Source organism: Caretta caretta, chromosome 4 (assembly GCF_965140235.1).
Source record: "Caretta caretta isolate rCarCar2 chromosome 4, rCarCar1.hap1, whole genome shotgun sequence".
NCBI lineage: Eukaryota > Metazoa > Chordata > Testudines > Cheloniidae > Caretta > Caretta caretta.
In genome coordinates this window covers 152,114,567-152,137,568 of record NC_134209.1, presented here as the reverse complement: position 1 = coordinate 152,137,568, position 23,002 = coordinate 152,114,567, and the positions used below count along the sequence as shown (strand labels likewise).

The 23,002-nt window shown below is 53.0% G+C and overlaps 2 protein-coding genes across 3 annotated transcripts; one reads left to right on the top strand and one right to left on the bottom strand.

Annotated features, from left to right (window-relative positions):
* Positions 1–373: 373 nt before the first annotated feature.
* On the top strand, positions 374–15,823 carry LOC125636054 (C-type lectin domain family 4 member F). Its single transcript, XM_075128178.1, has 7 exons — positions 374–488; positions 1,649–1,768; positions 8,300–8,407; positions 12,423–12,563; positions 13,320–13,471; positions 14,365–14,483; positions 15,370–15,823. Exons 1-7 carry the CDS (start codon positions 428–430, stop codon positions 15,530–15,532), a joined length of 864 nt encoding a protein of 287 aa, XP_074984279.1. The 5' UTR covers positions 374–427; the 3' UTR covers positions 15,533–15,823.
* Positions 15,824–17,985: 2,162 nt separating this feature from the next.
* On the bottom strand, positions 17,986–23,002 carry AP5S1 (adaptor related protein complex 5 subunit sigma 1). 2 transcript variants are annotated; one of them, XM_048846475.1, is made up of 3 exons: positions 22,901–23,002; positions 20,231–20,426; positions 17,986–18,758 (listed from the first exon to the last, which is right to left on the bottom strand). In XM_048846475.1, exons 2-3 carry the CDS (start codon positions 20,413–20,415, stop codon positions 18,332–18,334), a joined length of 612 nt encoding a protein of 203 aa, XP_048702432.1. In that variant the 5' UTR covers positions 20,416–20,426; positions 22,901–23,002; the 3' UTR covers positions 17,986–18,331. The 2 variants fall into 2 exon arrangements, with proteins under 2 accessions (XP_048702432.1, XP_048702431.1); XM_048846474.2 differs by lacking the exon at positions 22,901–23,002 and adding an exon at positions 21,179–21,285.

Sequence of the window (23,002 nt, the reverse complement as noted above, 5' to 3'; positions counted from 1 at the left end):
GCTCTGCTCCAGCCCTTGCTCCCTTCAGACGTCTGGTTTGATGCCCAGCCCTGCCTCTGCCTCACTCACTACTTCGCCCCTCACTTCTGGCTTCGGCTTCTGTCTCTCTGGTACTGATCCTGGGCTCCACCTCTGGCTGAGGACTCTGCTGTACCCCAACCCTGGCTCTGGCATTTGGCTTCTGACCCTGGGCCCATTTCCTGGATGCTGCCCATGCTGGACCCAGCTCGAGCCCGTTAGCTGAAGTCTCACTTCCACCACGAGGCCTGACCGCACAGCTGGTGACAGGGTGGCTCTCACCACCAGGCATCCTCCCCATTTCTATTTCTGGGCCAGGGCTGCGTCAGAGGGCGGCTCTAACCCAGCAGGCTGCTGAAAGGATCTACCTGCCAGCGATCGGGGCTTGGCTCAGCACAAAGGCAGGAGAATGGCGAGGGAGAATAACTATGAGAACCTGGAGGTGATGGAAGCTGCTCCCCAGCCAAAAGGTAAGCACAAGAGGCTGCACCGGACCCTGGACTCCCGCTGGCCTTTCCTTGGCTTTGTGGTCTCTGCATCAGCGTTCTGGGCAGCGATCGCTTGCTCCACTGACCACATCCCCAGAGCTCAGCCTTGTGCTGGCTGGACAGCACCACGGGCAGTGGGCGAGGGTACTCAGTCAGTCCTTCCCAGTCATTCTCTCCCCTGCCAGTCCCCAACGGGAGAAGGGCACAGGGAGGAGAGATGGGAGTCCCTGCATCTGTAAACTGTAAACAAAGGACATTAGTGAGAGGCACCTTCACCCTTTGGTTAGAGTGAGAAAAGCCACTTCTGCAATGTAAGGGGATTATCTGGGCATCTGAGTGTTGTCTTCTGGTTCCAGGAACCACACCCCATGGGGGAGCACTGCGAGCGAATGGCTGAGGCCCACAGACAGGGTGGGGGTGCCGCAGGCTGAGACTTTCAGGGAGAGGAGAATCTGACAGTCTTGTGTCTCCAAGCAGCTGCTGTTCAGCTTGGGGAGACCAAATCCAGACCACACAGAGCACACTTACTTCTGTCGACACATAGATCCCGGCTCGAATGCAGCTCTAGTCTTCTCCCTTTAATGTGCAGGGGAGACACAGTCTTCTGGCTTTGCCCTGTGAGCCACCCCTTGGCTGCCTTGCAGTGAGGAGCCCAGCATCCTGGAGATGGGTTATTAGACAGGGATGCTGTAGAAAGGCCCTTCTGAGCACACTGCTGCTGTCAGCCCCACTTTTCTCCTGCAAAGAATCATTTCCCCTCATTTCACTGCCTCCTTGTTTTGATATTTCGTAAGTTGTTTCAGGTTCCTTTTCTCATTTAAAAATTCTCCTTTGGGCATGGACTTCACAAGCCCTAAACTTCCCTCTCAAGAAAGGCTGAGGCAGGGGGAAAAGCCTGCTTCCAGTTCTCTGTCACAGGACGCCTGCCTGGCGCTACCGTCACCCCTGATGTAGGGAGGGTGGCCTTTCAGATTCAAGTTCAGGTCGGTTCTGACCTTATTTGGCCTGATTCTGCTGTTGCTGTTAACCACAGTCAGGGAACAGGAGGCTGAACAGTGATTAGATTTGGGGGATGGAGTTTCCGTGGTCACTGGCATTTGAGCTGTCACTTTCCACGGATATGTTTCTTCTTCTCCTTCAAGGAAATCCTACCGAGACATCGGTCCCTTGGCGGCGCGGGGCAGGGCGGATCGTCACTGCTGTCCTTCTGCTCGTGACGCTTGTGGCCCTGGCCAGCTCCCTCCTTGCTGTGACGCTTCTATGTAAGTTCAGCTGCGGCTCCAAGGCCCACGTTGGCCAACTTCCATACAGGCCAGCTGGCTCAACTGGGGGGCGGGGCACCCCCACATTTCAGCAGAATGTCGACTGTGTTTCCAGTCTGTCCATACAAATAAATCTCCTACTCCAGGGAGTTCGAATGGAGTTGAAAGATCTTGCCCTACTGGTTTGATATGAGCACAAACCTTCCAAGTCTAACGATGGTCAAGCACTGGCTCAGGTCACCTAGGGAATCCCCATCACTGGAGATTTTAAGAAGAGGTTAGACAACCACCTGTCAGGGATGGTCTAGGTGTACTTCATCCTGCCTGAACTTCACCCCGTGACTTCAGATCCCATGTGTCAGCCCCACATGCTCACCCTGCGCTCTGAGGGTCAAGCTGGGTCCTTTTCTGACCACATAGCACCAGCATGAGCCTCAGCCCCAGGCGTCCTCATGGCACAATTGAAATGCCTGCCCTACGGAGAGACTGGACGGCCCAGAGCTTCGGGCACTTGTCTGGGGCTCCGATTGCTGGGTTTAATTCCCTGCCCTGGAGCCAGCAAACAGAGCTGAAAACAGGGGAGTTTGAGTGGAGAGCTCTTGGAGGAGAGGGGAGACAAGCCCCTGTTCCTTAGGGGCAGTGAGTGGCATCGACGACTGGTGCCTCCCCATGCTGGGGGTCCACAATCTAAAGGGGAGGACACGTGACCCCCCACGTGTCTCCTCTGCCCAGCGACCCCTGCGCCCAGCCCAGGGACTCCCTGCAGTCCCCACCCCACCAGAGTTACCTGTGGGGGGGGTCTGTCCTTTTTGCGCTGCGCCTCTCCCCTCCCGCCAGCACATTCGGCCGCTCTCCCTGGCAGCCGGGCCCAGGCGGGGAGCAGGAGGGAGCCGCCTCTCATGCGGCTGAAGCTGGTCGCTCCAGGTCACTGCTCTGGGCAGTGCAGCAGCTGTCTGAGAGAACCTGGCTGGGGGCCTGGCGCCGGGCCGCCCCCACCATGGCCTGGCTGCTGGGGACAGGCGCCGAGGGAGCCGGAAACGTGCCGGGGGAGAGGGGACTCCAGCTTGCTCGACCCATGTCCCTGGTAGCCTGGCCTTGGTGGGGCAGCCCCGCCACCTCCCCAACCAGGCTGTCTCAGGCAGATGCTGCACCGCACAGAGCAGCGACCCCGAGCGGCCGACATGAGAAGTGGCTGGTCCTGCCCCTTCTACTCCCTGCCCGGGCCCGGCTGCCAGGGACAGGGCCGATCGCACTGGGGTCAGTATCAGCAGGAGAAGGACAGAGCCCCTCTTCCTCCTCCCCACCCCCGGCATGCCAAGCAGAAATCTGGGGGGTGCTTCACCCTGCACACACACCCCTGTGTGTCGCCTCTGGAGAGTGGGTTCTTGAGAGTTTGCTGGCTGGTGTGTTGCGTTCACTTTGCAGAGGCTGGTACGGGCAGTGTGCTGAGAGATGCAGAGCCTTTGATCAGATCAGATCAGATCAGGGCGGGGCTTCCCTGACTAGGAGGCCTATAAATGCAAGCAATGGAGTGGCAAAGAAGTCAGCAAACAACTGGAGACAGGGGAGTTAGAGTGCACGGTTGTAAGGAGAGTTTGTGGGACGGGCGGTGGCATTCTGTTTTTGTGTTGTGTGGGGTTTTCTTTCTCCTTGACTGGCGCTTGGGCGGGAAGGGTGTGACAGACACAGAGGCAGCAGTGGTAGTGACCCAAGCATTAGAGGAGACAATGAAGATGACCAGATGTGGAAGCTGCAGGATGTGCATGATCCTGGAGCAGGTACCTGAAAAGAGCTTGTTTGTATGAAGTGCCGGCTGAGAGAGCTGATGGAAGAGAAGAGCTGAGGTCTGGAGATGCAGGTGGAAAGTATGGTTGAGTTTGGAAGGGGATTCGAGCAGATGATGGAGGGAAGCCGAGAGGAGGCTGAAGGGAAAACTAAAGACTGGCAGATCCAAGCTGGACTGGAAAACTGGGAGGGGACACTGCTGGGTGAGTAAAGTGGCCAGTGGAAATGTGATTATGAGAACTGGGCAGAGGAAAAGACCAGCTAGTGAAGGAGAAGTAGAGCTCAGGAATAGGTTTGCTGAATTGGAAAATGAAGAAGATTTGTGGCAGGGAGTAGCCGAAGGTGGGAGGGCCAGGCAGAAGAGAAGAGCAGCTAGTCCTACAAGAAGAGGGGAAGAGTCAATGTAGATACCCAGAGTTCGGAGCCCCAGGAGGACAGAGGATGACTTGCAGTAGATCGCAAGGGAAAGCAAAAGACAAGAGGACTTGCATACAGAAGGAATGGGAGGAAGGCTGGAGAATGGCACCAACACCAGGAAGAGGCAGGTCTATGTGATTGGTGACTCCTTACTAAGAAGAATGGACAGGTCTGGCACCAGAGCTGATCCAGAGAACACAAGGGCGTGCTGTCTGCCAGGAGCTAAGTTATGGGATGTGGACCTGAGGCTGAAGAGGATCCTAATGGGAGCAGGAAAGAATCCACTGATTGTCCTTCATGTGGGAACAAATGATACTGCTAGATTCTTGCTGGAACGTACCAAGGGAGATGATGCCAGGCTGGGGAAGACACTTAAAGAAATGGAGGCTCAGGTGATCTTCAAGGGGATTCTACCTGTCCCTAGAGGAGGAGAATGGAGGTGAGACAAGATGATGATGATGATCAACCCACGGCTCAGGCAGCGGAGCTGTAAGGAGGTCTCTGGGATGACCGACCACTGGGAGTCATTCACGGACACAGGACTGTTCTCATGGGACAGACTCCACCTGAGTAGGGAGGGAAATAGATTCTGGGAAGGAGGGTGGCACAACTGATTAACAGAGCGTTAAGCTTGGAATTCAGGGGAGGCAGTTGAGAGATGCTCATGCAATCCCCACTTCTGATTCTAATCCTGAGCAGGAGAAAAAGAAGTAAGAGCAGATGCAGCGATGGAGAAAGGAACAGCAGAGGGGAGATGAATGGACATCAAGAGGAAAGACAGTTCCCATACCAATGATGCTAACACCCAAGTAGGAGGTGATACTGGCAGTAGCATGACTGTACCTAACCGCGTGAGGAACCCTGGCGGAGCTGAGCGGAAACACCTCAGGTGTCTGCACCCCAGCGCAAGGAGCCCGGGGACAAAATGGAGGAAGTGGATCTACTGGTGCAGGAAATGAAACCAGGTGTTACAGGGAGAACAGGAACAGGGCGGAATAGAAGCCAGGCCTGGAGTGCAGGCGAGGAAGAGTATGTGCCATTCAGGAAAGAGAGAAATGCAGGTAAAGGCGGTGCCATAGCATTGTACATTAATGCTGAGGTAGACTGACTGTGAAGAAATCAGAAGTGCTGGAACAGATAAAACAGAGTCTGTTTGGGTCAAAATCACTTTGGGGAAGAAAGCTACCAGAGGCTCCCCTCAGATAGTGCTTGGGGTCTGCTACAGACCCCCAGCATCCTATCTGGATATCGATAGAGACCTCCGGAATACCTGTCATGACATATATACTCCTGGGAGCGGTGTGATTAGGAGGGACTTTAATTTCCCAGGTATAGATTGGAGGACAAGGGCTAATCATAATGGTAGGGCCCACGCTTTCCTGGCTGTGAGAGCTGACAGCTTTCTCCACCAAATAGTCACCAAACCAAGAGGAGGTGATGCCATTTTAGATTGAGTGTTGGTGAGTAGGGAGGACATCCAGAGAAGAACTGGTTGTAGGGGACAACATTGGTTCGCGTGATCATGAGCTAATTCAGTTTCAACTAAATGGAAGGATAAACAAAACTAGGTCTGCAACTAGGGGCCTTGATTTCAAAAGGGCAAACTTTAAAATATTAAGGCAATTAACTAGGGGAGTGGACTGGGCTGAAGAACTCAAGGACCTGAAAGTGGGGGAGGCTTGGCATTACTTTAAGTCAAAGTTGCAGAAGCTCTCTGAAGCCCGCATCCCAAGCAAGGGGAAAAACTTCCTCGGGAAGGGTTGCAGGCCAGGCTGGATGAAGAAGCGTTTCACACAGGTGATTGAGAGAAAGCAAAAATCCTGCAAGGAATAGAAGATGGGATGGATCAGCAAGGAAAACTACCTCTTGGAGATCAGAAAGTGCAGGGAAAAGAGAACTGCCAAGAGCCAAGCAGATCTGGACCTTGCAAAGGGAATTAAAACCAACAGCAAATGGTTCTATAGGCATATAAACAAGAAGGGACTGCCAAAGACGGAGGATGTGTTGGAGACTGAAGATAATCTAGGCATGGGCAAATGCCTAAACATATACTTTGACTCCATTTTTAATAAATGGAATTAGGAGTTTAGGGGTAGTGGCAGGCTGACTAATGGGAGTGAGGATATGGAAGTAGAAATTCCCACATCTGAGGTGGAAGTCAAACTCGAACAGCTTAATAGGACCAAACGGGGGGGCCTGGATAATCTCCATCCAAGAATATTAAAGGAACTGACACGTGAAATTGCAAGCCCACCAGCAAGGATCTTTAGTGAATCCATAAACTCAGGGGTCAGACCCTGTGAGTGGAGAATTGCTAATGGAGTTCCTATTTTTCAGAAAGAGGAAAAAAGTGATCTGGGAAACTACAGACCTTTTAGTTTGACCTCAATTGTCTGCTAGGTCTTCGAACGAATGTGGAAGGAGAAAGTAGTTAGGGGCATAGAGGTTAACGGTAATTGGGATAAAATACAAAACATTTTTTTAAAAGATAGATCATGCCAGATCAGCCTTCTCTTTCTTTGAGAAGAGGACTGATTTTTTAGAGAAAGGAAATGCAGTAGATCTCATCTATCTGGATTTCAGTGGCATTTGATACAGTTCCACATGGGGAATTATGAGTCAAATTGGAGAAGATGGGGATTAATATTCCTGTTAATCCCTACGTGCATGACCTTGCCCTTTGCACTACTGAATGTCATCCCATTTCTGCTACTCCAGGTTTCAAGGGTTGTCCAGCTCCACTCGTAGGATATTCCGGTGCTCCTCCATCATGGCAATACCTCCCAACTTGGTGTCATCTGCAGAGTTCATTAGCGCACTCCCGCTTTTTGTGCCAAGGTCTTCAATGAAAACCTTAAATAAGATTTGTCCCAAGACCAATTCCTGAGGAACTCCACTAGTAACCTCCCTCTGGCCTGACAGTTCACCTTTGAGCACGACCCGTTGTAGTCTCCCATTTAACTGGGTCCTGATCCACCTTTCAATGGGGTCGGGAAGGAATTTTCCCCCAAATCAGATTGGCAGAGACCCTGAGGTTTTTTGCCGTCCTCTGCAGCATGGGACATGGGTCACTTGCAGGTTTGAACTAGTGTAAATGGTGGATTCTCTATAACTTGAAGTCTTTAAATCAGTAACTCAGGCAGAGGTTAAGGGCCTATTACAGGAATGGGTGGGTGAGGTTCTGTAGTCTGCAGGAGGTCAGATTATGATCATGATGGGCCCTTCTGGCTGTAAGGTCTTTGAGACCTGTCTCTGCCTCAGTTCTCCACGTGTAAAATGGGGGGAGGAGACTTCCCTACTTCACAGGGGTGTTGTGTGACATTAAATAATATATTAAAGACTGTGAGGTGCTCAGATACTGCAGTGAAAGGAGCCAGAGACGTACGATGGATTGCGGGAAACATTCTGCAGACAGCACTTAGATCACAAGTCTGTTGATGCACGAGCTGGGAGAGAAGCTGGTTCCCTGGGGCATCGCTGTGTTGGCCCTGCAGCTCTCAGGGGAGTGAAAAGCTGATTTTTAGGGACAGATGCTCTGCAGGTGTAAATTGAAGGAGCTCCTCTGAAGTCAGATTTACACCATCTGAGCAGCTGGCCATCAGTCTTGCAAGCCCAGATCCTCAGAGGCATTTGGGCTTCTGGTTTCCATTGAAATCCCTGGGAGTTTTTTGCTTGAACACCTTGAAGGGTCTGGGCCTAAAGTTAGCAGACAGGCCCCTGAGAAACACCAGGAGCAGAGCGGTCAGGATTGTTAATAAGCACTTGGACTGCCAGTGCCCTGAAGCTGCACCCAGGTCCTGCTTTCCATAGCGCTAGGTGCTGCAAAAACACACAGTAAAATGAGGTCATAGAATCACAGAACCATAAGGTCAGAAGGGACCGCAAGGGCCTCCAGTCTAACCCCCTGCCAAGATGCAGGAGCTGTTGTGTCCGACCCATCCCAGACAGACGGCTCTAGCCTCCTTTTGGAAACCTCCCATGAAGGAGCTTCCATAACCCCCTTAGGCGTCCGTTCCATTGTCCTGCTGGTCTCACAGTCAGGAAGTTTGTCCTGAGATATAATCTCAATCTGCGATGCTGGAGTTTGTAGCTCCCTGCTCCAGAGAGCTGATGCCCTATGTTAAGACAGTGTAACATACACCAGGAGAGAGCCCCAAACGGGGCCTTGGCTTTGCCTGTGTCCCTCCTCGGGAGGGAAGCTTTCCAAGATTAAAATAAAAGAAGTCCTAGAGAACAGGCTCGCACTCGGAGCATATTCCTTCTCTGGACATGGCTGGTCTCCAGCCACAGTTCAGTTCGGTCGCTGACCTGCAGACATGTGATTTCTAGATTTCCGGGCACAGAGCAAGCTGCAAGCGGTTGAAGAAGCGGTGCAGAAGCTCCAAGTCTCTCTGCGGCCTGACAACGCCTCGGATACGTCAGCAAAGGAATCGGACAGTAAGTCGCAGGACGAGGGTCTCAGGCATCAGGGTCGGCTCCCCTCCCTTGGCCTGGAAGCTGAGCACTCTCCTGCCGAGAGGTATGGTGGGTGCCTGGCATCCTCCTACTCCCCTCCATATACTTCCCTGCCAGGTGGTCCCGTCCCCCTGTCTAATGAGCTGCTGCTCTGCACATTCCTCTGCCAACAGAGGCTCTGTTCCCAGGGGTGGGGGGCTGCTCCAGGTTCCCTCCTAGCGCCCTTCCTGGCCGTGGCAGGCTGGCTGCATCCGTCCCATGCTCCTAAACAGTTTGCCTAGTGGTCAACGTCTTCCGTCCTGTCCCTGTTGCTTCCTTCGCTCCATAGTTTTCACCAGGGCCCCCGTACTGTCAGGACTGCATTCGCGGGAAAGACAGATGCAGCTCATGAGACACACAGGGCCCAGTTCAGTCCCTGGGGTAAGCAGGACGCCCGTGGAGCTGCACTCGTGGGTCTCAACGTGTCCCCTACCCCAGTCCCCGAGCCCTTCCCATGCAGCTACCATAATTCGGGTAACTGCCACAGACTCATTGCTGGAAGCAGGGCGCCCTCTTGTGGCCACGTGTCACAACTGTCTGTCTATCGGACACAGGGCTGGACATACAAACCGGGCTCTGGATCAGGTTATTCAGCGTCCAATCAGAAGATGGGCCTGAACTAAAACCCCGGCACAGAGCACACCCCAAAGCTGGGCTGTTGAAAATCCCGGCCTGGAGCCCAGTGCCATGGCTCAGGTCCGTGGATGTTCCTGCAGCCCCAGCTCTGCCACATGCGACCCACTCACAGCTCACAAGGTAGGAGCGAATGGGGAGGAGGAGGCTGGGTAGATTGGGGGTACAGGGCTAGAGTTCAGGAGAGCTGGGTTCAATTCCCCGCTCTGCTGCAAACTTCCTGTGTGATCCTGGGCCCGCCTCCCTGCACCTCAGTTTCCCAGCAGGAAAATCATCCTTTATTTCTCCCACCTAGAGTCTACTTTGACTGTGAGCTGTTGAGAGCAGGGACTGTCCCCTCCTGTCTGTACAGCGCCTGGCACACAGGGGCCTGCAGGTGCTGCTCTACTACATTCATAGATTCATACATTCATAGATATTTAGGCCAGAAGGGACCATTATGATCATCTAGTCTGACCTCCTGCACAATGCAGGCCACAGAATTTCACCCACCACTCCTAAAAAAGACCTCACACCTATATCTGTGCTATTGAAGTCCTCAAATTGTAGTTTGAAGACCTCAAGGAGCAGAGAATCCTCCAGCAAGTGACCCGTGCCCCATGCTACAGAGGAAGGCGAAAAACCTCCAGGGCCTTCCAATCTACCCTGGAGGAAAATTCCTTCCCGACCCCAAATATGGCGATCAGCTAAACCCTGAGCATATGGGCAAGATTCATCAGCCAGATACTACAGAAAATTCTTTCCCGGGTAACTTGGATCTTACCCCATCTAAAAACCCATCACAGGCCATTGGGCCTATTTACCATGAACATTTAATTACCAAAACCATGTTATCCCATCATACCATCTCCTCCATAAACTTATCGAGTGTAATCTTAAAGCAAGATAGATCTTTTGCCCCCACTACTTCCCTCGGAAGGCTATTCCAAAACTTCACTCCTCTGATGGTTAGAAACCTTCGTCTAATTTCTAATCTAAATTTCCTAGTGGCCAGTTTATATCCATTTGTTCTTGTGTCCACATTGGTACTGAGTTTAAATAATTCCTCTCCCTCTCTGATATTTACCCCTCTGATATATTTATAGAGAGCAATCATATCTCCCCTCAACCTTCTTTTAGTTAGGCTAAACAAGCCAAGCTCCCTGAGTCTCCTTTCATAAGACAAGTTTTCCATTCCTCGGATCATCCCAGTAGCCCTTCTCTGTACCTGTTCCAGTTTGAATTCATCCTTCTTAAACATGGGAGACCAGAACTGCACACAGTATTCCAGGTGAGGTCTCACCAGTGCCTTATATAACGGTACTAAAACCTCCTTATCCCTACTGGAAATACCTCTCCTGATGCATCCCAAGATGACATTAGCTTTTTTCACAGCCATATCACATTGGCAGCTCATAGTCATCCTATGATCAACCAATACTCCAAGGTCCTTTTCCTCCTCCGTTACTTCTAGTTGATGTGTCCCTAGCTTATAACTAAATTTCTTGTTATTAATCCCTAAATGCATGACCTTACACTTCTCACTATTAAATTTCATCCTATTCCTATTACTCCAGTTTACAAGGTCATCCAGATCCTCCTGTAGGGTATCCCTGTCCTTCTCTAAATTAGCAATACCTCCCAGCTTTGTATCATCTGCAAACTTTATTAGCACACTCCCACTTTTTGTGCCCAGGTCAGTAATAAAAAGATTAAATAAGATTGGTCCCAAAACTGATCCTTGAGGAACTCCACTGGTAACCTCCCTCCAACTTGACAGTTCACCTTTCAGTAGGACCCGTTGTAGTCTCCCCTTTAACCAATTCCCTATCCACCTTTCAATTTTCCTATTGATGCTCATCTTATCCAATTTAACTAATAATTCCCCATGTGGCACAGTATCAAACGCCTTACTAAAATCTAAGTAAATTAGATCCACTGCGTTTCCTTTATCTAAAAAATCTGTTACTCTCTCAAAGAAGGAGATCAGGTTGGTTTGGCACGATCTACCTTTTGTAAAACCATGTTGTATTTTGTCCCATTTACCATTGACTTCAATGTCCTTAACTACCTTCTCCTTCAAAATTTTTTCCAAGACCTTGCATACTACAGATGTCAAACTAACAGGCCTATAATTACTTGGATCACTTTTTTTCCCTTTCTTAAAAATAGGAACTATGTTAGCAATTCTCCAATCATACGGTACAACCCCTGAGTTTACAGATTCATTAAAAATTCTTGCTAATGGGCTTGCAATTTCTTGTGCCAATTCTTTTAATATTCTTGGATGAAGATTATCTGGGCCCCCCGATTTAGTCCCATTAAGCTGTTTGAGTTTCGCTTCTACCTCAGATATGGTGATGTCTACCTCCATATCCTCATTCCCATTTATCATGCTACCATTATCCCTAAGATCCTCTTTAGTCTTATTAAAGACTGAGGCAAAGTATTTGTTTAGATATTGGGCCATGCCTAGATTATCCTTGACCTCCACTCCATCCTCAGTTTTTAGCGGTCCCACTTCTTCTTTCTTTGTTTTCTTCCTATTTATATGACTATAGAACCTTTTACTATTGGTTTTAATTCCCTTTGCAAGGTCCAACTCTACTTGACTTTTAGCCTGTCTTACTTTATCCCTACATATTCTGACCTCAATAAGGTAGCTTTCCTTACTGATCCCTCCCTTCTTCCACTCCCTATATGCTTTCTGCTTTTTCTTAATTACCTCTCTAAGATGCTTGCTCATCCAGCTTGGTCTACAACTCCTGCCTATGAATTTTTTCCCCTTTCTTGGGATGCAGGCTTCCGATAGCTTCTGCAGCTTTAATTTAAAATAATCCCAGGCCTCCTCTACCTTTAAACCCATAAATTCTTCAGTCCAATCCACTTCCCTAACTAATTTCCTTAATTTTTGAAAGTCAGCCCTTTTGAAATCAAAAACCCTAGTTGCAGATTTATTTTTGTTAATCCTTCCATTCAGTTTGAACTGAATTAGCTCATGATCACTTGAGCCAAGATTATCCCCTAAAACCATTTCCTCTATGAGGTCCTCATTACTCACCAAGACCAAATCTAAAATGGCATCCCCTCTAGTCGGTTCAGCAACTACTTGCTGAAGGAATCCATCAGCTATCGCATCTAGGAAAATCTGAGCCCTATTATTATTACTAGCACTCGTCCTCCAGTCTATATCTGGGAAGTTAAAGTCTCCCATAATCACACAGTTTCCATTAGTATTTACTTTATTAAAAACATTAAAAAGGGCTCTATCCATATCCAAATTAGATCATGTGCTGGTAATCAAGAGTTCTGCATCTCCACTGAAGTCGCTGTGACTTTCTGCTAGGTCTGCAGCTCCTGGATGAAGCGCTGGCAGGAGTCCGGATGCTGAAAGACCAGCTGGGTCACGTCAGTGCAGCGTATGGAGAAATCCAGACCCGTCTGGACAACGTCAGCGCAGCGCAAGCAGCAGGGCAAGGTCGCTGCAGTAAGTACTAGCTGCAGAGCCGGCTGGTGCCGTCTCTCCTGGTGCTGAGGATGAACGGAGCATTTCAGCTCCAAGGCTGTGAGCGCAGCGCCTTCCACCAGCACCGAGTTCTCGTTCATTAAACATCACCTGTGGCTGCACCTGTGCCCACACCGTGGTGATCAGGGTGCAGTTCACTTACGCCCTGGGCCTCGTTAGCCTAACGGGAGCACCCAGCTACCAGCCCTTCTTAGATGCTCCAGACCTCTCCGGTCACAGGCGAAAAGTGATGCTGGCATTTCAGTGTATGGGGCGTTACTTTCACCAAGCCAGCGCCCCCTGCAGGGTGTGGGGGGAGGTGCCCAAGTGCGAAAGACCCGAGACCTTCACCACTTACAATCACTGAAAATTGTTGATACAGAACCAGGGGGTGTTCCACCTTGGGCAGCTACATTCCCCCTCCTGAATTCCCCCTGCCAGCTCAGCTGAACAATGAATCTCCCCTTTCCCATTACAGCCCTGCTGCTCTGCACTGGGACCAGTGCCCATAGTCCACCCCAGATGCAGCTGCACCCCGTGGTGTCTGCTTTCTGCAGTGCTCTTTGGGATCCTTCCTAGGGCCATGAAAGTTATCCACTGTGGTGCTGGAGAATCAGAATTCAGAAGTTCTCTGAGCTTGGGGCAGTTGAAGGGGAATGCAGCACTAGAATCCCTGAGCTCCCTGCGTGTGTCCCTGTGACTTTAGCCCAGGTTTCTCACCTCAGTCTCTGCTCCTAGGTTATGTGCTGACAAAGCTCTCCAGAGGCTGGAGGTTTTATGGTGGGAACTTCTATTACTTTTCACAAGAAAAAAAGCCGTGGGACGAGGCCGAGCGGTTCTGTGTGTCTCAGGACTCGCACCTGACCTCTGTCTCCTCCCCGGTGGAACAGGTGAGTGAGGGAACCTCCTAGGGGCTTGGATAATGGGTCAGTGCCTTGTTTCGTACCAGAAGGAGGTGGAAGGTGGCAGCTGAGGTAGCAAATCTGCAACATGCCTTGTGGCAAACCATCGGAGAGGATGCCAAGCCTTGGAACCTGACTCAGGGGATTCACCCATCAGTTTAAAAGCAGAGATGGGCAGAGGAACAGTGCCAGGATCAGAGTCAGGGGTACCAGGGGAGGGGGATTTGGGGTCAGGCTCATTTCTGATTTTCCCTACTTCCAATGTAGCATTTTCTGCAACCCCAATGACTTTTCCAGTGAGGACTCGCTTTGATCCCTCTCCCCAGTCCTGAGCTCCTGCTGGACAATCTAGAAGCCTGTATCTGGAAGGCTTGTGAGCAAGGGGCCATGTGCCTCTCAGAGAATCCTCTCTCCCCACGTGCCCACGGTAGCCCTCACCCCAGGCCTCTGGGGCACTTTCTGAGGAGGAAAATCCCACCCTTCTGCAGGGCCAGACTTTGCACCCAGTTCTCTGCTCCTAGCTTTGCCGCCTCCAAGGGCAGGGGGCCGATGTGAACTCTGAGGTGCCCGTCAGTAACTGCCGCACCCAGCTCTGAGGCGGCCGTGGTGGGGAGCGTTCTGAGACAGGTCGCTGTTGTTAGCCCCATTCGGATACAGATGCAGACACAGACACAGAGCTGCTCCAGGACTCCCTCGGGGTTGCCCAGCTAGTCACTGTCAGCGTTTGGGGCTGGACACCATGTCTCCCGCTGCCCAGTGCCCTGTTCACACCACCGGACGCCCTTTCCTCTCGCCCAAAATCTGCTCAGCCCAGGCAGCTGTGGCTGCATCCTGCAGCCTCTCTTGAGTGACCTGGACACACTGCAAACTGTGTCGTGCAGGAGTTTCTCTCCAACGAGACCAAGGGAGAAAGTCACTGGATTGGACTCACCGACCGGGGGACAGAAGGCAGCTGGCGCTGGGTGGATGGCACAGAATTCAGAGCAGACGCAAGCAGGGGGTGAGTAAAGCTGGAGATACGTGATTATTTATTACACGTTTGGTCACCAGCTCTTTCAGGCAGCGTCTGTACGGCCCCTTGCGTCTATGCAGCACCCGGCACAGTGGGCCCGATCCTGAGGGAGGCCCCTGGGCGCTGTCACCCAACAGCAATTAATCCTCTCAGGAATTTCTACTAATGCCCCTTTGCTTAGAGCAAGAGCCTAAACACGGAGTGTGTGTTCTGTGCCCACTGAGACCAAGGGCCAGAGCCACACCTGGGGTAACTCAGCATTGACTTGAATGAACCACATCCATTTACACCAGTTGAGGATCTGGCCCCAAGTCAACTCAGTACAGCCAGGTCAGTCTGGCGTGAGCGGCAGGGTTCAGCGCTCTCCTTGGGATTGCTCTGCGCTCTCCTCTCTCTCCGGCTGGGGAAGGGGAGGCTGTAGGGCCCGGGGGCCTGGCCGGAGCCAGCTGCAGTCGGTGCAATGACCTCAGTGGGCTGTGGACGAGTCCCATAACCAGGGCCATGGAGAAGTTAATGAATGACCCCTGCTGCCCTCTCTCTCCGTTCCTGCGTTCCCACCTCGGGGTGATCCTGGGACGTGCTGGGCCACGTGCTTTGGTTCTGGGCACTGAGATCTGAGCTGCTGCTGCTCAGCATTTGGAGCCACAAACTGACTTTGGCTCTTTGCTGGCTCATCAGGCGCAGGGCAGTTGCTACCCCTTGTCCTCAGAATCCCTTCGTTACCATGGCCACGAGTGCTGTGGAGAACTCTGAGGGGTCACCGCGTCATTTCTGGGTGTCGTGGTCCCCTGCCAACAACAGAGTCCACAGAGCAGAACTGAGCTCAGGAACTGGCTGTGGTTCTCCACTGAGACATTAACACTCTGATCTGTAGGTTCTGGGAGGAGAATCAGCCAGACAACTGGCATCAGGAGACAGGAGGCAGAGAAGACTGTGTTGAGATCCGCACAATGGAGCTAAAGTGGTGGAATGATGCCAACTGCACTCTGCCTTCTAGGTGGATTTGTAAGCAGGCCCATGGACAGGCTGAGCTGTGACATGCAGTTCCCAGCACCTCAGAAAGTGCCTTAATTTCCAAGCTATGGAGCATGTTTTCCAGCCACCTGCCAATGAGGAGCCCTGTGCAGTGGCAGGGGCCGCTTGGCATGTGCATTGCAGGGACGCTTTGTCTTGGTGTGATATTTCTGCTGTAGCAGAGACAGCTGCCCGTATGCCGCTCAGTGTGCATGGCTCTGTAATTTGTCTGTTTCCAGGTCTGTCACAAAATAAAGTCCTTGGATCATAGAGTTATTGTTTCAGAATCACCCAATAAATAATTATTTGCCTGACTTGAATTTCTAATTTTTGCACCTTTGAATGAGATGTTATGATGATGTCAGAACCATCTATATACACATTTAAAACGTCCAGTTGTATATGGTAAGCAAGATATGTCACCAAATATATGTGGGCCACTGAGGAGATAAATTCAGGCTCAGCTAGGAGACCAGCTTCAACAGCTGTTCAAATTCTCCAATCCCTGCGCCGCTGTGCCACGTATCAAAACGTGTCTGTCCATTCCAACCCAACAGGAGCAGTCCCTCCCAAACCTGTCACTTCCTTGGAAGGACCCAATCTGTTATTTTTCTGCATCTTAGGCTGCTCTTCCTTCAAAGACGTGTAATATTTATTTCCAAAGGCATTTAATACTGGGAGAAAGATGACAGCTCTTAGGATTGATCTCTACAGCAAGTAGCTCTGCTGATGGACCTCTACCAACACGAGATGGGGTAGCTCCTCACCGGAGATGGGGTAGATCCATCTCTGAGACCCACTCAGTTCTTAACAAATAGCTACCAATCATGGTGCTGGTTTGGGGGCACCTCTCTACCGGGACCACAAAATTATTTCCACAGAAGATGATGAACAGCAACCAGCTGGCAACAACCTTCAGCCACTGCCCGCTGGAGTGGATTTCAATTGTTGACCTAGATGTGAAATGCTCGAGTCAGTTACCACTTGCTCAAAGCAGCCTGGCCCTGGGTTAGTCGCCCTGCTCTTGGTAATGTGTTTTACGTAGATCCCAAGGCTAGAATCACTGTGATCATCTAGTCTGTCCTCCTGTATAACACCGGCCAGAGACGGTCACCCAGTTACCCATGCATCGAGCCCACAGCTTGTGGTTGAGATACAGCATGAATTCTAAAAAGCCATCCAATCTTGATTTAAAGACATCAAGAGATGGAGAATCCACCACATTCCTCAGTAAGTTGTCCCAATGGTTAATTGCTTCTCAATATTAAGCATTAACTAAGCTCTGAGATGACAGACTCGGAGTCAGAGTTCTTTAAAATAATCACGTATTTTTGCTAGTGTGCCCATATTAAAGGAAAACAGAACAGCAAGTGAAGCAGAGGTACCAAAAACTCTCCAATAAATTAAGAATTGCCCATTTCAGACACTTTTGAGAGGAAAGAAGTTATTCTAAATTGGGCTCACCCTCAACCCAGCTATGCAGAATCTGCCCAGAACCTTCCCCAATAGCCAGAAGGCCATTAAAAGCATCCCCACGATTTTTGGAAGGGACAGTGTCATGACACACTTCTTAAGGCTGCAATCCTCATGCCAGGCTGCAATTAGATAGGGAAAAGAATCCTGAGCTGGGTTTATACTCTCGGGGTCTGATTCTGGTCTCTCATACACAGGAGTAACTCAAGACAATAGAATCAGACTGGTGTGAGACTGGAACCCGGCCCTCGCTTTTCACAGTAATAGCCCAGTTCCAAAGCCATCATAACTGTATCTTGACAGCAGAGTGAGTCTTCTGCATCCCTTGGAAATTCTTCTTTCTTGAGGATGTGCTCAGAGTTGCAGCAGTAATTGCTTTGCTTCAGGACCCGGGAGGGACTAGTTTCCTTAAAGGGCCAGGAATTATTGGAAATTGGTTGTATTTTGAGTCGGGTGACCACATTTCCCAGATAAAAGAATGTTATTGTCTCAGTGGAGAATCAAAGCCACTTTCTGAGCTTGGTTCTGCTGTGCAGACTCTGTTGTCTTCTACCCCTGCCCCCCATCTGCAGCTCCACTAGGGCCAGAGGCCTCCTCAGCCCCCTCTTAGTGCTGGCCAAGATGGCCGCCCATCTGTCTAGGAGGGGGAAGATGGACAAGGAGGTGCTCAGGGATTATGAGGCCTTTTCTGAGTCACAGTCTGCCCAGAGCTCCTCTGGGGAGCATCAGCTGCTCCCTCCCCATCCTCCCAGAGCAGTGAGCGTTGTTTGGGGTGCTTTGTCAGGCATCCCACCTTGGCTGACCTCACTCCTAGCCCTGCTTTACATTTGCCCCAAGACATCCCCCATTTGTTTGTGTGGCCCTTTGTTTGTGTGGCCCTTTCCCCTGTGGAGGAGGGTGGCTATTGTTCCCAAGGGTGGGGCTCCACCCATCTGCCAAAGATCCAAGAGGCCAGCTCCTCGCCCCATTCCTCAGCTCACACTGACAAGGAAACAGGACTCCCTTGCGCAGTGCGTGACGCAGGCGGGTTTCTCCCAGCCGAGCCTAGTTTATTGAAAATAGGAACTGAGCAATCGTTTCAAGCAGGGGACAAGTACAGATCACCCAACCGCACGCACATCTCCCCCTCCCTCTAACGGCTGCAACTGCCTCCACTGTGGGACAGGAGATTTCAGTGGGTCCCTTGGGGGGATGCAGCCAGCAGGACATGCTGTATGGCCAGGACGATGATAATAAAACCTACTAGGGCCACAGTTACCAACCTTGATGTGTCTCCTTTAAACGACAGTGCACCCTCCGCCCCTCCCAGTGTTCATGCTGTCTGGATGGCTTGTTCCACTAAGAGCCTTCTACTTGGACAGACAGGCAACCAGCTCCTTTTCCAGTCCCTGGACAAACTGATCATTCAGGAAGAGCAACTGCCCATGGGGCAGGAATTTGCTCAGGATGATCTCGGTCTTGTCTGCCTTGAGGACCACGTTGCTGCCCTGGCTTAGCAGCTTCAGATGCTCCAGGAGATACTTCACCACCAGCCGCAGGGTGTTCTCAGCCAGCATCAGGTTCTCCTGGGGATCACACACCAGAGCAAAGCCCAGAGACAGGACCCCTAGCCAGAGCACCATCTTGTTCTCACAGAAGGGATCCCCGGGAGGGAGGCGGAACACCCCGGATGGGGCATCCTGGAGGGAAATTGGCTCGTCGGGCAGCTGGATGGGGAAGTCAGAGGCAGGGCGCCCTGACGCCTGGTGCAGCAGTTTACATGTTGAATCCACCTGCCTGGGAAAGGCCAGAAACAGAGAGAGAGGCAGAATCACAAGTCATTTTATAAGAGGATGGGATTAAGAAAAGAAAACGGGACCTGAACATCTCTGGAAGGCCTGCCTGACAGCAAGATGACACAGGCTGCAGATTCATCCCCCAAGGGGAACATGTGGGAGCCCCATCGCTTGGGAAGTTTAAAACCAGACAAAACAAAGCCCCACAGAACAAGCCTGCTCTGGGCCGTGGGTGGGCTGGAAGGGACGTACCAAGCCTTTCTCTCTGGGATGAAGCACAGAGAACAGCTGGGGTATTTTACTTTATAAAGAGCTCCCTGGGACGTTCACATTCCCTCCTCTCCCCAGCAGGGAATAAGGGACCCTGTTCTAGAGTCTAAGGGTACATCTACCCTACCAAAAAAGACCCATGGTAGCAAGTCTCAGAAGCTGAGTCAACTGACTCAGACTCACGGGGCTCACGTTATGAGGCTAAAAAGAGTAGCTCAGACATTCAGGATCGGGCTGGAGCCAGGGCTCTAAGACGTAAGAACGGCCAGATTGGGTCAGACCAAAGGTCCATCTAGCCCAGTCTCCTGTCTTCCGACAGCGGCCAATGCCAGGTGCCCCAGAGGGAATGAACAGAACAGGACAATTAGTGAGCAATCCATCGCCGGTCACCCAGTCCCAGCTTCTGGCAAACAGAGGGTAGGGACACGCAGAGCATGGGGTTGCATCCCTGAAAATCTTGGCTAATAGCCATTGGTGGACCCATCCTCCATGAACTTTTGAACCCAGTTATACTTTTGGCCTTCACATCATCCCTTGGCATGAGTTCCTCAGGTTGACTGTGCACAGTGTGAAGAAATACTTCCTTTTGTGTGTTTTAAATCTACTGCCTAGTAATTTCATTGGCTGACCCCGATTCTTGTGTTATGAGGAGTAAATAACACGTCCTTACTCACTTTCTCCACACCAGCCATGACTGTATAGACCTAAGTCATCTCCCCACTTAGTCGTCTCTTTTCCAAGCTGAAAAGTCCCAGTCTTATTAATCTCTCCTCCTATGGAAGCCGTTCCATACCCCTCAACATTTTTGTTGCCCTTTTCTGAACCTTTTCCAGTTCTAATATATCTATTGGGACGACCAGCTCTGCACACAGTGTTCAAGGTGGGGCGTACTATGGATTTATCTAGGGGCAAGATGATATTTTCTGCCTTATTCTCTATCCCTTTCCTTATGGTTCCTAACTTTCCCCTTTGCTCGCCCGAAGGTCTCCACTGCTACCTTTAGCCCAGCAGCATGAGCTCCTGGGCTCTGAGTCTTGCTGCCACAGGTCTTTTTCTTTGCAGTGTAGACGTATGCTAGATTCTAGAACACTAACTCCCCTCCTTACATAGAATCATAGAATATCAGGGTTGGAAGGGACCTCAGGAGGTCATCTAGTCTGGCCCCCCAGCGCTGTCACATTCAGATGGGGGTGAATCTTTTACCTTGCCACAGCCAAAATCTGCTCCTTCCTGCCCAGTCTCTCCTTCTCGAGATCATGCGGCCCGGACTCCTCTGGTGACTGGTCCAGCCTCTCAGAGCCAAAGACCCTGGAATACAGCACCCGGCAGAGCCCAGCCTCTTCCCCGGGCCGAGGGTGCAGTGTATGGATGAGGAATGCGTGAACCATAATGCTGCATCCTAAGGAAGGACACACAAGCGGTGAGTGATCATCACAGGGTATCGGAGCATGAGGTTCAGGGGTACTAGGGCCCCTCTACAGCCAGCTGGGAGGGGCATTCCCCTCTTCCCAAAGGTTTGGAATAACAGGAATAGGAGGGAAATGAGAGGCACCATCAACCCCAGCCTCGCCTCTCACTCCCCGTGCCCCTCAGAGCAGGGCATTTGGGGGTGGGGCTCCTTTCCCCATCCCCAGGAGGGGCAGTTGAGGCTGGGAAAGAAGATGTGGAGCCCCCTGCAGCCAGGCGTGACAGGCTCACATGATCCGGGGATGGCATGGAGTCGCCATAGAAGCACATGGCGGCAACCTGACTGCACTGCAGGATGTTCTGAGAGCAAGACATGGCACAGCGTTGCCAGGGCATAGCAGGGACGCATGGCACTCTGACTATGCTGGGTCAGTATGGTGGGACTGGCGAGGTCCCAGGTGTGTCAAGGAAGCAGGCCCTTGGGGCAATGCACAGATGATGTAAGGGAAGTCACAGGGGGTGGCTCAGGGGCTGAGGGAGGAGCTGTGGGCAGGAATGATGGAGCAGCTGAAGGAGGAGTGCAGGGAATGCACTGAGGCCCAGGGGGGGCAGCGGCATAGCTAGGAGGGGAAATCTGGGTGGGCCCTGACTTTCGGGTGGGCAATGACAGACGGTGCTCGCTCTGCTTCTCCCCCAATGCCCTGCCCTCTTCCTTGCCCGGTGCCCCCAGGCACTGGGCTTCACCTGCCGAGCTGGGCAGGCGCATGGGGCGGCTCAGACCATGGCCAGGCAGAGCTGCCAGAGCGCGGCTTTCTGACGGGCGGGCGCAGAGCTCGGTCCTGCACCTCAGATGCCCGAGGGACACTCCAGGCAGCTGCGGCACCACACCCCTGCTCAGAGCTGGCGGGGTCAGAGCTGGGTGGGTCGCAGGGGGTGGCGCTAAGATTGGGGGGGTTGCATGGGGGGGCAGAGGACAGAGGCCCAGGGTGTGTGGGGCACACTGGGGTCTCGGGGGGGGGATGTAAGGGGTGGCACTAAGATATGGGGGGTGGATGGGGGGGCTGCAGGGAGAGGACAGAGGCCCAGGGCATGTGGGGTACACTGGGGTCTCAGGGGGGGATGCAGGGGGTGGCACTAAGAAGGGGGGGTTGCATGGGGGGGCTGCAGGGAGAGGACAGAGGCCAAGGGCATGTGGGGCACACTGGGGTCTCGGGGGGGATACAGGGGGTGGCACTAAGATAGGGGGGTTGCATGGGGGGATGCAGGGAGAGGACAGAGGCCCAGGGTGTGTGGGGCACACTGGGATCTCGGGGGGGGGGCATGCACGGGGTGGCACTGAGAAGGGGGGGTTGCATGGTGGGGCTGCAGGGAGAGGACAGAGGCCCAGGGGGTGTGAGGCACACTGGGGTATCAGGTGGGGGATGCAGGGGGTGGCACTAAGAAGGGGGGGTTGCAGGGGGGGGCTGCAGGGAGAGGACAGAGGTCCAGGGGGTGTGGGGCACACTGGGGTATCGGGGGTGGGTGGGGGGTGGCACTAAGAAGGGGGGGCTGCAGGGAGAGGACAGAGGCCCAAGGCCTGTGGGGCACACTGGGGTCTCGGGGGGGGATGCACAGGGTGGCACTGAGAAGGGGGGGTTGCATGGGGGGGCTGCAGGGAGAGGAGAGAGGCCCAGGGTGTGTGGGGCACACTGGGGTCTCGGGGGGGGTGTAGGGGGTGGCACTAAGAAGGGGGGGTTGCATGGGGGGGCTGCAGGGAGAGGACAGCGGCCCAGGGCGTGTGGGGCACACTGGGGTCTCGGGGGGAGAGGCAGGGAGTGGCACTAAGAAGGGGGGGTTGCATGGGGGGGCTGCAGGGAGAGAACAGCGGCCCAGGGCGTGTGGGGCACACTGGGGTCTCGGGGTGGGGGGATGCAGGGGGTGGCACTGAGAAGGGGGGGTTGCATGGGGGGGCTGCAGGGAGAGGACAGCGGCCCAGGGCGTGTGGGGCACACTGGGGTCTCGGGGGGAGAGGCAGGGGGTGGCACTAAGAAGGGGGGGTTGCATGGGGGGGCTGCAGGGAGAGGACAGCGGCCCAGGGCGTGTGGGGCACACTGGGGTCTCGGGGGGGGATGCAGGGGGTGGCACTGAGAAGGGGGGGTGGCACTAAGAAGGGGGGGTTGCATGGGGGGGCTGCAGGGAGAGGACAGCGGCCCAGGGCGTGTGGGGCACACTGGGGTCCAGGGGGGAGAGGCAGGGGGTGCCCTGAGGGTCCGGGGCGGGGAGCTGCAGGGCGGTGCCGGCGGGGGAGGGGGAGGCACCGGGACGGGGGGGCTCAGCGGTGCACGGAGAGGACCCAGAGGCGCTCGGGCCGCACGGGCACGCGAGGACGTAGCTCTAAGCCCGCGCCCGCCCGGGTGCATGCTGGGAAATGTAGTCCGGTGGCCGCGCGCGGCCGGCCGCTGCCGGGAGCCCCCTGCCCGCACTCACCGCCGCTCCTCGCAGGGCGCGTTTCCGCAGGGGCAGGACCTCGAGCGGCCGAACCCAACGGCAGAACCCTCCTGGGATTGGCTCTCGCTGGGTGGGGCGGGG